At 56.8% G+C, this 13,274-nt stretch overlaps 5 protein-coding genes across 5 annotated transcripts; all 5 read left to right on the top strand.

Moving 5' to 3' along the window:
* Positions 1-454: 454 nt before the first annotated feature.
* On the top strand, positions 455-2,656 carry JKF63_02603 (uncharacterized protein; the record flags this gene model as incomplete). The annotated part of the gene is made up of 1 exon (XM_067898628.1): positions 455-2,656. The coding sequence occupies one exon, from the start codon at positions 455-457 to the stop codon at positions 2,654-2,656; it is 2,202 nt and encodes a 733-aa protein (XP_067754785.1).
* Positions 2,657-3,398: 742 nt separating this feature from the next.
* Positions 3,399-4,415, top strand: JKF63_02602 (uncharacterized protein; the record flags this gene model as incomplete). Its single annotated transcript, XM_067898627.1, has 1 exon — positions 3,399-4,415. The coding sequence occupies one exon, from the start codon at positions 3,399-3,401 to the stop codon at positions 4,413-4,415; it is 1,017 nt and encodes a 338-aa protein (XP_067754784.1).
* Positions 4,416-5,746: 1,331 nt separating this feature from the next.
* On the top strand, positions 5,747-7,336 carry JKF63_02601 (uncharacterized protein; the record flags this gene model as incomplete). The annotated part of the gene is made up of 1 exon (XM_067898626.1): positions 5,747-7,336. The coding sequence occupies one exon, from the start codon at positions 5,747-5,749 to the stop codon at positions 7,334-7,336; it is 1,590 nt and encodes a 529-aa protein (XP_067754783.1).
* A 977-nt stretch (positions 7,337-8,313) lies between these two features.
* Positions 8,314-10,023, top strand: JKF63_02600 (uncharacterized protein; the record flags this gene model as incomplete). Its single annotated transcript, XM_067898625.1, has 1 exon — positions 8,314-10,023. The coding sequence occupies one exon, from the start codon at positions 8,314-8,316 to the stop codon at positions 10,021-10,023; it is 1,710 nt and encodes a 569-aa protein (XP_067754782.1).
* A 2,010-nt stretch (positions 10,024-12,033) lies between these two features.
* JKF63_02599 (uncharacterized protein) lies at positions 12,034-12,861 on the top strand (the record flags this gene model as incomplete). Its single annotated transcript, XM_067898624.1, has 1 exon — positions 12,034-12,861. One exon carries the CDS (start codon positions 12,034-12,036, stop codon positions 12,859-12,861), a length of 828 nt encoding a protein of 275 aa, XP_067754781.1.
* Positions 12,862-13,274: the final 413 nt, after the last annotated feature.

The following is a 13,274-nucleotide window of genomic DNA, read 5'->3' as shown; positions in this document are numbered from 1 at the left end:
CTTCCGAGTTCTTTGGCCACCTAGCTCTCATGTGACCGATTCATTCGTGATCCCTCTGGTGAATGCCTGTACGCCGGCATATCGATGCGTGTGTGTCTGAGGTCCCCCGTTAAAAGCAGAAGGAGGCCGATATGTGGAATACTGAAGCAACTCTCGTATTTGCCACGGCGATTCCCCATTTTCCCTTTCTCCGCTCGCTTTTTTGCGCAGGCGTATTTCAGGGGTTGCCTCTCGATTTGGCTGCCGCCACCTCCACCCCTCCACCCAGCCCCTCTTTTCCTCTTCTTCGCGGTCTCCTGATTTTCCCATCTCTTTTTTTTTTTGTTGTTCCCCCCCCCCTCTTCTGCACAGTTTATTGTAGGCCTCTGTGTGTGTGTGTGTGTGTGTGTCTGAGGTCTGATTGTTTGTCTCTGCAGACTTTGGGCGTGCCCAAGTGAATCTCAGCTCAGGTGTGATGTTATCTGTCGACTATGGTTTCGACACCACCGTGAAGCGAAGCGGCCACGCCGCTTGCTGGTGCGCTGCACTAGGCGGCGTTGTGCAGTTCGGCGGTTGGCCGCCAACCAAACACCTGGGCAATGTGGTACGGCGCGAGATATCCAGTTGTCCGCTCTATGTACTGCCAGTCACCACGATCGCACGCCATGTACACCGCGCAGATCAGCGCCGCAGGATTGACGCCTTCGACGCTGCTTTGGGGTCGCACCGGCAGCGTCGGCTGCGAAGGCTCTGTGAGATTGCCAGCGGGCTGGTACGATGTGGGGACGAGGGGACGTCGTGTGGCCACCAGCGCAAGGGCTCATTGAGGCTGGGCGGAGGTGTCGTAGGGGAAGACGAGGGCGGTGGTGTGGTTGAAGAGCGCTCAACTTCGTCTTTGTCCGAGACCGGCTCCCTTTCGATAACAACAGAGGAGGCCAGCGAGAACAGCTTTGAGTATGATGAGGGTTACGTGAGCGAACAGGAGGAGGAGAATGCGGACAACCAGAGCAGGGGTAGCGCAGACGACGCATCGCTATTCTCGTCTTCCTCTCTAAGGAGCATCGCTCGGTACGACACTGGCGCGCCACAGCCGCCACTCCTTCACACTCCCGCTGGTGCCCCAGACGAGGCTGTCACCCTTGCGGTTGGCGATGTTGTGGTGACACCGATAACGGTCGATGCTCTGCGCCAGATGAGCCTGGAGACTGCCACGCGCATCGAGTGTGACGCCTCTGCATTCCCGTCCATTGTGGCGTCGCAGGATCACACTAGCGCGAGTCGCAGTGTCCGCACTGGCCATGTTCTATCAACTCTCCACAACTTCGCGAAAGGACACGGCGTTGGTTATGCCATGGACAGGGAGGCGCCTTCGGTCCAGTGCGATACACGTGAGGTGCGCGGCAAGCACACGGTGCGTCCGCTTCGGTGGATAAAGATTCGGCCACCGGTCGCACCACGCTCCCGCCATGGACACCACCTCGTCTCTTGTGGAGAGCGGCTCTACGTGATCGGCGGCAGCTACTGGGCCCATGGAAACGCTCTGGCCTCGAGCGACATGCTGTACGACGTGCGCAAACGAACGTGGCAACAAATCTCATCTCTCTTCCCGCCGCGCTTCTGTGCGGCGCTTGCGGAGAGTAACGCCACATGTGCCGCACCGTGTACACTGCGAGTATCACCGTTGTCTGCATACGTCGTAGACGGTGCCACCAAGGATGCGGGGTTTACAACTCCGTCGGTGAGTGCGAGCCAAGAGTGTCGAGTTCTGTACTACTTTGGCGGCTCTAACTACTCGCACCAGCCGACGAACACCCTTCACCGTCTCTGGCTGCCGCAGGAAGAGCTGGAGGAGCTGCCGCAATACGGGGCAGTGCCCCGGAAGCAGTTCAAGGGGACTCTTGTTTGCGACGTGCAGCGTGAGTGCTTCCCTGATGAGCGCAAGCGTGGCGAGAATTCGATTGGGCGACTTTTTTACATGGACGGATTTCAGGATGGATGCCCGATGGCGCCGTATCTTCGCGTGTACGATTTAGCGACAGGGGTGTGGGTGCGCGTATGTCCCTCGCCAGACCTCGTGCGCGGCCAGGTCTCCCTCCTTCAGTTCGATCTGGTGGATGCGCAAAACAGCAGCTCCGCTAGTAGGGAAGGTGCATCGGTAAACCCGCCTGTCACTCGCCTTCGACGGTTCGAGGTGATGGGTGGCATGCCGGCTCGCCGCGGGAAGCAGCGCCGCTCTCGCATGTGCTACTCGTTCGACGCAGCGCAGCAGCGATTCGACTACTCACACGCGCTGCCGGTGCCAGGTCTGACAGCACACTCTGTAGTGCTACTACCGCCTCCTGATGTGCCAACCGCTGCACCAGCTCTTGACTCGCCAGTGGCGGGCGAGGAGGACCAGCGAGTGCTGGCGGATGGGACCACGCTCTTGAGTGCTTACCAAGCGGCCCTCACGGTGCTGCGCGAGGGGTGTGGTGTGTGGTCACTGTGCTGTGGCGGTAACGAGGACTGGAGAGACGCCGAGCAGAACAGCCTGGGATATCCAGTGGGGTGGCTTTACTTGTTTTCGCCACGTCAGATCCCACTTACTGAGGTATCCCGGGTGCAGATGCAGCGACTACGTATTCAACCGAGGGTGCTCTCGAAGGAAAGCGATGAGCTTCTCGACGAGCTATTCTAAAGCGCGTCTGCACTTCGAGACCTTCTAGTCTGCGGTGACACACAGACAGGCGGCCTGCTCAACGACCCCACAGCCTCTCTTTGACCGTCTCCCCTGTTGCTAAAGGCGAGTTGTTCGTGCACCTCGCTCTTTTTTTGTTTGTTTTTTTTGGGGGGTGGCCGTCGTTGATGACATCTTTCCCTTGCTGGGGTAGTTTCGTCGAACTGCGGCACTTTCTGGCTCGTGCGTGTGTGTGTGTGTGTGTGTGTGTGCGCGTATGTAGGTGTGCAGGCAGGCTCATGGATCTTTTGTAATTCCCGCACCCGAGGTGCGCATCTCTGCGGGATGTAATGGCTTCCCCGTCACTTCACTACATCCACCACGTTTTCTCTTTGCTTGTCTCACCTGCCTGAGCCGACTTTCTTCCACTCTCTCTTTTTTTTTCACCTCTTCTCCCCTTTGGTGCCCCCCGTTTCTACTCTGCTCGGCTCATCATATTCCCACATGGATATGCCTTCAACGCTTTTTTCTTTTGTCCGCTGCCTGATGCACGACAGTGTGTGCATGCAGCGTATGGGCGCATTCACGATCTGCTTCGAATAACCGCGCCTCCTCTTTACGAATCCCTTCGCTGAGTATTGGAAGAAAGCGGGGCGGCGGCGGCGGCGGCGGCGGTGGCGGCGGCGGGGGGGACATTTGCTGAACACACTGAGGCTTGCGTGCGCGCCCAAGGAGGAGAGAGGCCTGCTCTCTTGACGCCCCGATGCAGCGAGTACCCTTCACCGTGAGCTTCGACGCCATGAACACTCTCATCCAGGTAACGTGCGGATTGGGCTATCAGTACCTCACTTCGTATGCTTCATTCCTCCAGAGACACGGCATTGATCTCCGCTCAAGCTGCCCGAACGCCACCTCTGGGATGATGCACGATGCCGCACTGAAAGCGATTAGTGATCAGGTCCTGGTGGATCGTGCGGCGTGGACTCGCTCTGCCGACCCGAAGGAGATGCCGATTGGCGGTAACACGGATGAGGAACTGCGGTCTTTCTGGACTCGTGTCCTGAAACAGACTTACAATTGTGCAACATTGTACGACGGAGCCTCCCCAAATGTCGTGCGGCGTGTGAAGGCCTTGTGGTCTAATCACCAAGAAGTGGAGCGCTTCATGGACTACATGTTGTTTGATCAGTTCGCCTCGTCCAAAGCTCACAACTGGTGTCCGGAGGGTCTCAACACGTTGCAGCGCCTGTGTGAGTGGAACCAAAAGCAGACAGGTCGCGAAAAGGGCGCTACGCCGTCGAGCCCGAGAGTAGCGACACCAGCGTTCGCTTCAAGCTCGACTGATTCCACCTCTTCAACACCCTCGCCTCTCTTTCTGGCCACACCACCTTTTGTGGTCACAAACGCGGATTCCCGTATGCGAGACGTCTTCTCGCAGCTGGGCGCGTTCGACGTCGGTGCCAGCGGCGAGCCTCCTTTGCTCGCAGGGATCATTTCCGCTCGGGATGTGGGCTACGCAAAGCCATCGCCTGCGGGAATATTGGCTGGCGTGAGGGACGCTGCCGCTTCTTACCGCGCCGCGTGTCAAAGTGGTGGCGGCGGATCCGAACCAGGCGTGGACATCCGCCTGCATGTCCACGTTGGAGACGCCGATGCCGACCGCGTGGCATGTGAGCGTGCGGGATGCCACTACGTCCAATGTGACCCTGTCACGGGTGCCACATGGGAGCTGTTGCATGCGAAACTACAGGAACTGCAGGCATCTTGTAGGGGTGGCTAAACCCCACATAGAACGACAACTAAAAGTGAAAACCACACGGGATTCTTTTCTTGGGCTTCTGTTGAGCACTAGTCTCTTTAGCCTCACTCCTCCCCGCTTTGAGGGGACGCACAACTCACCGTCTTCCTCTCCTCCCCTCTCCTCCCCTCTCGAGCGCTTTTTGGCTTCGATGTTCTTCATTCGTGTCTTTGTTTTATTATTATGAATAGTTTTGTCATGATGTCGTATCCATACTTTTTCACCTTCGCAGGGGCAGCGGCCGCTTTTTTTTCTTTCTTTGCTGCGTATTCGATACCGGGAAGGAGGGAGAAACGCCGTGGGACGACGCACCCACGCAACAGCGCACATGGGGAAAGACGCGTAAAATAATAATCATCGAGATAGAGAATCGGCGAATGGGAGACGTCTCGCATGAAGGCACACGGAACCTGATATGGACCGAGAGCATTTTTCTGTTATGGGAGGGGGAGGGGGGAGGAGGAAAGTCTCCGCCTAAAAACGGGGTTGCCGTGCAGTTGCCGCTGCTGCCAATGCAGTGAAGGCATGCCACAGTCTACCGAGAAGTTGAACGCGCGTTCGCGACTCTCTCCTTGTGTGCGTGAAAATGGCAACCCCCCCTCCCCTCTCCTCCCCTCTCCCTCAGGACGCTCTCGGCTTTTTCCGCCTTCTCTCCATCAGTGCTGGAGATTTCACTGCGTCCATGATGGTGAGCGCAGACAGAGTCGTGCGATGTCTTGTTTAGTTTCTTCCTCTGCAGTCGCTCACCAACGGGATATATATATATATATTCTCAAGCGCACTCTCTTCTCTGTCCCTTTCCTCTTTGGGGAGCCTCACTCCGCAACATATCGCTTGTCTATTTGTCCTCCCCCTCCTCCCCCTTCTCCCTCCCCCTTCCTCTTTCCCTCCAAAACCCGTAGCAGCAGTGTTTTGGTTGGTTACAGCGGCTACACTTGCGTTCGCGCCTGCCTCTGTCTCTTTTCCCCTCTCCATCTGTGAATAAACCGCCCTCTGTTGTGACGACGATTCAATCAGCTCAGCATAGGCCGTGGTGCCAACAGGGGCAATAGTGAGTTCTTTTTTTTTTCGTCTCTCTCTCTCTCTCGGTCTGCCTGATCAAGGACGTCATCCTTGAAAGAAATTAAACAAGGAGAGAAAGAGAAATCTATAAAGGAGAACCCCAACTATCATCCCCACCCGCTCACATACCACCACCAACAGTGGGGGGGAGGGAGGGAGGGAGGGGGAGAGGTGCTCACGCCTGGAGCAGTTTGGTGTGTTTAGTCGTTTACTGCGTTTTTCTTTCTTGGACCCTGCCAACGGTCTCCGGCATGATCCCGCGCCACGACGGTCTTGTTCCTTTGATTCGAGAACCGGGGTCTTCCTGTGCTGTTGCCTCGGCTAATGCAACGCCATCGGCATCGACGAAGCGCACGGCGGCAGCGGCCACGGTGACGAAGTACATCATCCGTCCCCTAGCCACAGCCAGCGCAGATGATGCGCACGCGAGCGCGGCGACGAAAGGCGAGCGGCGTCTGTTTACTTTCTTGCCCTCTGTTGACTGCACCACGCCCCCGTATAAGCTGCACGTGTCCTCTCGTTACTTCGAGGACTCGATGGATGACCCACTCGCTGTTAGCGACGACGACAGCGGGGAAGACATGCTGGGGGAGGAGGAAAGCCGTACCACAAACAAACACGGTAACACCCGCGAGAATGGTGCTACTGGCAGTAATGGCGGCAGTCGAAAGCGGCGCCGGGCGCGTCGGCGAGAGCCGTTACGCCTTGAGTACGACGGCTTCCTCAGCCCCCTGACCGCGGAAAGTGCCAAGTCTGCGAGGCTTGTCTCCACGCCAGCTGCCGAATACAGTCATTTGGCGTGTGTGTTGCTTGAGCTACCTGCGTCGTGGCGCCAAAAAGAGAACGATGAGAGCGAAAGATCTGGCACCGCCGTATGCTCGCTCTCTTCGTCCGCGCCGCAGCCACTCATCACCGCTACGCCGCTCCAAAGGCCGATACTGCAGCTATGGGGCGAGCGGAACACGGTCGCTGCCGGTTTCAAGGATGGAGGCCTCCTTGGCAGCAGCGCCTCTAATATCTCGGCCGCCTGGGGCTCTGACGTGCCCCTTCGGATCAGTAAGAAGGATTGGAAGACAATGGATGCGGTCGAAGCAGATCTGCACAGGCCCACCAACTGGTCGGACGATGACGGCGGTGACGTGAGCGATGAGGGTAGAGGGGGGAGATCAGTAAAAGGCGCAGGCGACCTCCTCTCCGCACGTACGCGCAGGCAAGCGAAAGAAGAGGTGACGAGCACCACCGTACGCGCTTTTCTCGTAGGCGCAAAGGAGGCCCTGCGGCAGCACTCTGCCAACCGTACTGCAGATGATTCCGCGCAGCCGCAACTTGCGTCTGGCAGTGACAAGGTACTGCCTCTAGGTGGGCGTGTGGTGGACCCTGCACCGCTCACGGCGTCACCGAGGCGGGTGGCCCTGACTCTGCAGCTACCCTCTGATTCGTCGGGAGCATCGGTGCCGCCACCTGTAGTCGCCCCTGCGGTGCCAACGTCGCGGGCTCACTTTGACACCGGGGCTATGACAAACACGGTCTCTCCGCTTCTATCAGCTGCTCCTGCTGCGCCCGCAAAGGACTCTGTTTCGCTGGATTCACTTGCTGTCACTGTAGTGACAGAAATGCAGTCCAGCGAGTCCCGGACGATGGCGCCACTGATGGAGCTACAGAAGCGAATATTGAAGCAGCTGCCAGAGTTTGCCGCCATGAACCAAAAGATGAAGTCGAATGCAACAAAGCAGGAGGCTATCACATGGTTTCAAACATCACAGAAAGCATTGCGGATGTGGTTGGTGGAGCACGGCCACACAATTAATTCTGATGGGACCGTCACTTTTGGGACGGTGTAAAGAGGGAAGAAGGGGATGGCAGGGTATGTGGAAAAGAAGGGGGGGGAAGGAGGAGGAGGAGGAATAAAACGCGTGTTTTCTTCTTTGCATTGTTTTTTTTTCTATTCCGTGTCACTCTCTTCCCCCGTCTTTTTTTTCTCTCTCTCTCTCTCTGAAGCGGTTGCTACATGAATGGGCCCTCCTTGTTTCCCGCCACCACGTCTCATCCCTCCATCTCTGCTTCTGTGTCTCTCTCTTTTGAAGTCCTTTTTTTTTCTCTGGTCATGTGGAGACATCCCAGCGGAATAAACCAGCAAATAAAGGAGAGAAAAGAAGGCAAAGAGACCGTAAAAAGTCACAACAACCACAATCGCAACGACGGCGGAAGGAAGAGGGGAGGAGGCGATGTAGAACAAATTCCATTACACACTCTTCTGCGCTACGAGGATTCAAACGAGATGTGCAGATGCTCGCAAACGCACATCTTTTTGACGCGTGTGTGTGCGTGTGTGTTACCCGTGCATCTCCCGGCGTCAACCACCTACCCAGCGGCGACTGATACAACGAGAGAATTTTAGGCTACACAGCACAGCTGGTTTGCCAATGGCACCTGATGCACATCCAAATTCCACGTCTTCCCCTCTACGTGTATTCGTGTATGTGCGTGTGGTGCGCGTAGGTGGATAAGTAGGTTCGATAGGTGTTGTGGCCGCGCCATGTAGAGCTTCTCTACACTACTCCTTTTCTTTGTCTGAACTCTTCCCCCCTTCCCCCCCTCCCACAGTCGCTGGTGAGGAGCTCGTAAACTACAGAAGAAGCACATCCAACCCTGCACACAGTGCAGTCCGCACCGTCATGCACTTACTCGATCTTCAACCTTCCCCCTCCTTTTCCCCTCTCCCTCTTTTTTTTTTCTGATTGTTGTTGCTGAACAGCTGCAACACCCTCCGATTTCACACATGTATTCAGTCCAAGCACACACGGAGGCTATACAAGAGATGGCGAGCCATTTGATCTCAAATGCCAACAACGGTGCCGCTCCACTTGAAAGCACCGATGGTTGGTCCACTGGTGTCCCGACTGCAGTCAGTTTTTGTCCGCCAATGGAGTCAGGAGTGTACCCGACAAGCCCGCCACCCCCAGGTACCTCTGAGCCCACCGCCAATGGTTTTGGTGCTGCAGCGGTGGGCGAGTCAAACGTGATCCATGTGGTGGGGCGCGAGGCTGAGGATGTGAACTTTGACTATCAAGCCCCTCTCCCCCCGCCTACGCCTGCGTCAGCCTCCGTGGCGCGCTGGACAGCATCGAAAATCCCCTCATCGGCTGCTTCTCTGGCCTCGCCGCCGCTAGCGATGGCGGGGGAGTGGCGCGGCGGTGGTGCGGGTGACATCACTGCTGAGCCGAAGGCGTCGCACTCCCGTACTCGGACCACACCTGCCGCGTACACGCGTGAGGGCACGCGCAACAACTCTGTTGTCATCGATCCGACCGAGGTGCCAGCGCTCAAGTACACGATGTCAGTCTTGGTGACCCGAGATGGCAAAGCAGTGGAGGAGCAGCTGGACCCCATTGAACTGGGCCGTCTGTACGGCCAGAAGCAAGCCGCTCTTCGAAAGCTGCAGAGTCGCTACGATTTTCTTGCTGTGCCGCCGTGGGTGCAGTTGCACCCAGAGCTTGGCGCCTATCTTTCGGAGGTGGTAGGCACTTTCGCATGGGTGCTTACAATGGCACTAGTGAGCGTGCGTAACGGAAGCATCTTCAGCGTCTCCAACGACACCAACATGACCCCGCTTGCAATGGGTTTCATGCTGACGAGCATGATCTTCACCTTTGGCTACATATCAGGCGCTCACCTGAATCCTGCCGTCTCCATCGCCGTTTTTCTGGTGCGCGAGATGAAGTTGGCACAATGCTGTGCTTACATTCTTTGCCAGCTTGCCGCCAGCCTCGCTGCCGGGGTCGTGGCAATGCTCATACAGGGCGACCAGAACGTACATGTGCCGTCTGTGTCGAACAGCTACATATCCTCCGGTGTGTTCTCGGAGCTCATTTTCACATTTGCCATCTGCATTGTCGTCCTCAACGTTGCCTACTCTCGCCAGTCTGGCAGCTTCTTCTATGGCTTTGCTGCAGGCATGACGATGGCCGCCGGCTCAGCCAGTGTGGGCCACATCTCTGGTGGCGCCTTCAACCCGGCCGTGGCGACGGGGCTGCAGTTGTCCGTGTGTCTTGCCGGCAGCTGCGACGAGCTCATGTCCGTCTGGATCTACTGGCTCGCTCCTCTCGTTGGCGCCGCTCTGGCGGCGATTCTCTTCTCCCAGATGACACAGCCAACAGACACGCAGGTGCTGGACGACAGAAAGGTGTTCCAGGATGCGAACCAGCTGCACCGGCAGTGCGCGGTGGCACAGGCAAGGATCAACGAGGCCGCGGCAAGGAGTAGCGTAGGACACAGTGATGCGGGCAATGACAATGAAGCAGTGTGGACTTCGCCTTCAGCGTCTTCTCCGGAGGAGACACTCTCAGCCTCGTCGAACTCTTTCGATTCGCGCCGCTCTAGCGAGATGCGGGTGTTCCCAGGCACTGGCACGCTGGGTATGCGCGAGGAGCGTGGTGCTGAGGACGTGCCCGTTCGCACAGAAGCGCAGCGTAGAGGGGGTTCAATAGCTGGCAGCGCAGAGCACCCCAGAAGCCGCGCCGTGCGGTGAAGGGACATCATCGCTACGCGGGGAGAGGGGTCGACACCTCTTTGACTTTCAAGCCGACAAGGTCATGGCGCACCGCTGTTTTGTGTGTAGACCATGACGCCACGAAGGGAAGGGGGGGGAGGGGCTACCCTCCACCCTCAATTAACACCTGCGCCACAGCGGCGCACGTTGGGCATATTCCTGGGCGAATGTCGGATGTTAGGCTGCTCTCATCCTCCCATGTCGCACACATTTTGACCCTTGCCAACCGTTTCTGTCCCTCCCCCCCTCCACCACCCCCCTCCACCCCCTCTATCCTCAGGGGGGAGGGATGGAGTGGTGGAGTGGTGGAGGGGGGGGGGAGGGACAGAATTCCTACCTCTGTACTCCTTTGAGGCGCACACTTTTTGTATGTGTGTGTGTGTGGAGTGGGGGTGGGGTGGGGTTGAGGGGAGGGGGCGGATGGTGCACTTTGATTCTCCTCTTCGGGTTGTTCGGCTTTTCTCACATCGCTGACTGGCGTTTGCGATGCGATGACACCGTTGCAGCCAATTTCTTTTTCATGTCTCTTTTGAGTTGTTGTTATGCACTCACTTTTTTTTTGTACTCGCGTACTCTCTCTTTCCGCTTCCGTCTTTCGGACCTAGGTCGTGTTGCTATGAAGGCTGCAAAGCCCACAGGACGCGTCACCTGCGAGGATTCCTCACACTGGGACGCAGTGCTGTAGTGATGGTTGTGATGGTTTTTTTTTGGGGGTGGAGAGGGGGGTGAGCAGCGGCGGCGGCGGAGGGACTGGCCAAGTGAGAAGCTCACCCATACAAAGAGGAGAGCCGGTTGACTTACGCACACGCGATCGCAGAACATTCCGAAGACGATGATGTTCACAAGAGCAACGAGGAGCCGACCGGGCCATATTTCCCTCGTATTCTTCTCTTCTCTCTCTCTTTTCTTGCTGTTCAGAAAAAGCACAATGCCTACGCAAAATTCGAAGGCGCACCTCACACACCAACCCACTCGTGTGTTTTTTTTTTGTTGTTTCTGAGGTTGCAGGGGGAGGAGAGGGGGGAGGGGGAGAGGGGGGGTGTATTGGGTTCCGAGACGCGGGAATCGGGGAATGAGTGCCTTTCTCCCTGTTTCGCTTATTCATTTTTTTTTTGCAATGGATCAACCAAACACAACATGCGTCTCTGTGCGCGCCGGCTACTGCCACGTGTGTGTTGGATCGGTATCTCCCCGCTTCCCTTCCCCCCGCCCGCCCCCTCTCTGCGTGTGCTTTGAGGCGTCCATCAGCTGACAGGATGTCGGTGAGGCTGTGTGAGGTGGCACTGGATCTATCGTCTTTATTTTTCTATTTTGGGAGCTCTGGGTTCTTGGACTCTCGTCGTGAGGACACACACACACAAGCACATCGAAACGTGGTGACTTCTCTCTCCGTATAAAAGGCACTGGACGTAATATTGGCGACTATATTTTGTCTTTTTTTTTTTTGCGCTTCTCACAGGTGTGCACACGGTGGCTCAGGCCCCCCTCCCCCTTCCCGCTCTCCGAACTACCCTCTATCGTGTCTCTCTTTGTATAGGTGGGGCAGTGGCAGCAGCAGCAGAGGCCCCCTCTTCTTGATACAGCCACAGACCTTCAAAACTGTATAATCGTCGATGCCACTCGATCATCTTTTTGCTGATATTTCTGACGTTCTTTAATTTTCCCTTTTTCCTCTCGTGCGCGCTTCTCGCCCTCGCGCTTCCGTTGTTGTGTGTGCTCATGTGTCTGTGTTCTCGGCCCTGCGGTGGGGATTTGTACATGCGCAGCACGTGAGCCCCACTCGTCCTGCTCTCCGACGAGGGTTCACTCAATCACCATCCTTCCACACTTGCTGCTTCTATCGACTAACGTTCGCTAATTTTTTTCGTTTGCAGTAAGGCGCGCGAACACACACACACACACACACACACACACACACACACACACACACACACAGACAATAAACACAGGCACTTCTACAGTCGCTTCCGTAGAGACGTCTACGTACAGATGACGGCTCTACAGGACACCGCCTTGAATGTGGATGAGAGGTCGTTCTTCGCCCGTCGGATACCTCTGATCCGCTTGAGCCGCTATCAGGCGAACTTTATTTGTGAGGGCGTTGGCACATTCATTTTTTTGGTGACTATCTCGCTGGCGGAGATGAACTGCGGCAGGCTCGCGGTGGACGGAAAGACTCACACTCGCAATCTCGCACCGATAGCCGAGGGGCTCATGCTCAGCGTGCTGGTCTTCATGTTTGGCTACATCTCCGGTGGTCACTTCAACCCAGCTGTTACTTTTGCAGTTGTCATGATCCGTGGTATGCGAATCGAGGAGGCACTGTCGTACTGGGTTGCACAGGTGATAGGGGCCGTGCTCGGCGCCGGTTTTAGTATCCTCGTGAACGGCACAACGCAGCGTTTGCCTGCGCCGCAGGTCCTGCAGAACACGGCCGAATATATTTTCAGCGCCTTCGTCGCGGAATCTGTTTTTACTATGTTTCTGGTGTCTGTCGTGCTACACTCCGCTTACTCACAGCAGGGCAACAACGACTTCTTCGGTTTGGCGATCGGCATGTGCTTTCTCGCCTCTCAGTACGCCGTCGGCGGTGTGTCGGGCGGCGCCTTCAATCCAGCGGTCGCCACCGGTCTGCAGGTGACCAAGTTCCTTGCTGCTGGGTACGTCACGCAACTCATGTATTTGTGGTTGTACTGGGCCGCACCCGCTTGCGGCGCGGTCGCGGCAGCGTTTCTATTCAAGTTGACCCACCCAGCTCCCAAGGATGATGAAACGCAGCAGCAACGTGTGGTCCGCAATCTTTACAGCGACTTTTGACATGGGATTTCTGTGCGTGCTCTTCGCGCTTCCCTCGCGGAGAGATGAGCCACGTCCTCTCTCCTCTGCTGTTACGCGTATAGGTGTGTGCATATATATATTTATTTATTTGCATTCACCCCCCTCCCCCAACCCCCCCCTCTTCTCTGCCGCGCCCTCCACGTGCAGGTGGACGCTTAAAAGTTACTGTCGTACGCGGTCAACCACCGCCTCATCGAATGTTAATTCAAGTAACACCGACATGCCCTACCCCCCCCCCTCCCTCCCTCCCTCCCTCCCTCTCTCCCTCCCGTAGGATGAGTAGGGTGAGGCTGCGTGCGGTGGTCCGGGCACGCTTCGCGTGCCCTGCTGTTTAATCTTGTGCGTGCGTGCGTGCGCTGTGACTGTGAGTAAATCTCGAGGACGGAGGGCAT

The sequence above is a fragment of the Porcisia hertigi genome, chromosome 32 (genome assembly GCF_017918235.1).
Source record: "Porcisia hertigi strain C119 chromosome 32, whole genome shotgun sequence".
Lineage (NCBI taxonomy): Eukaryota > Euglenozoa > Kinetoplastea > Trypanosomatida > Trypanosomatidae > Porcisia > Porcisia hertigi.
Note: the sequence above shows the minus strand (reverse complement) of the source record. Positions and strands in the feature narration are given on the sequence as shown.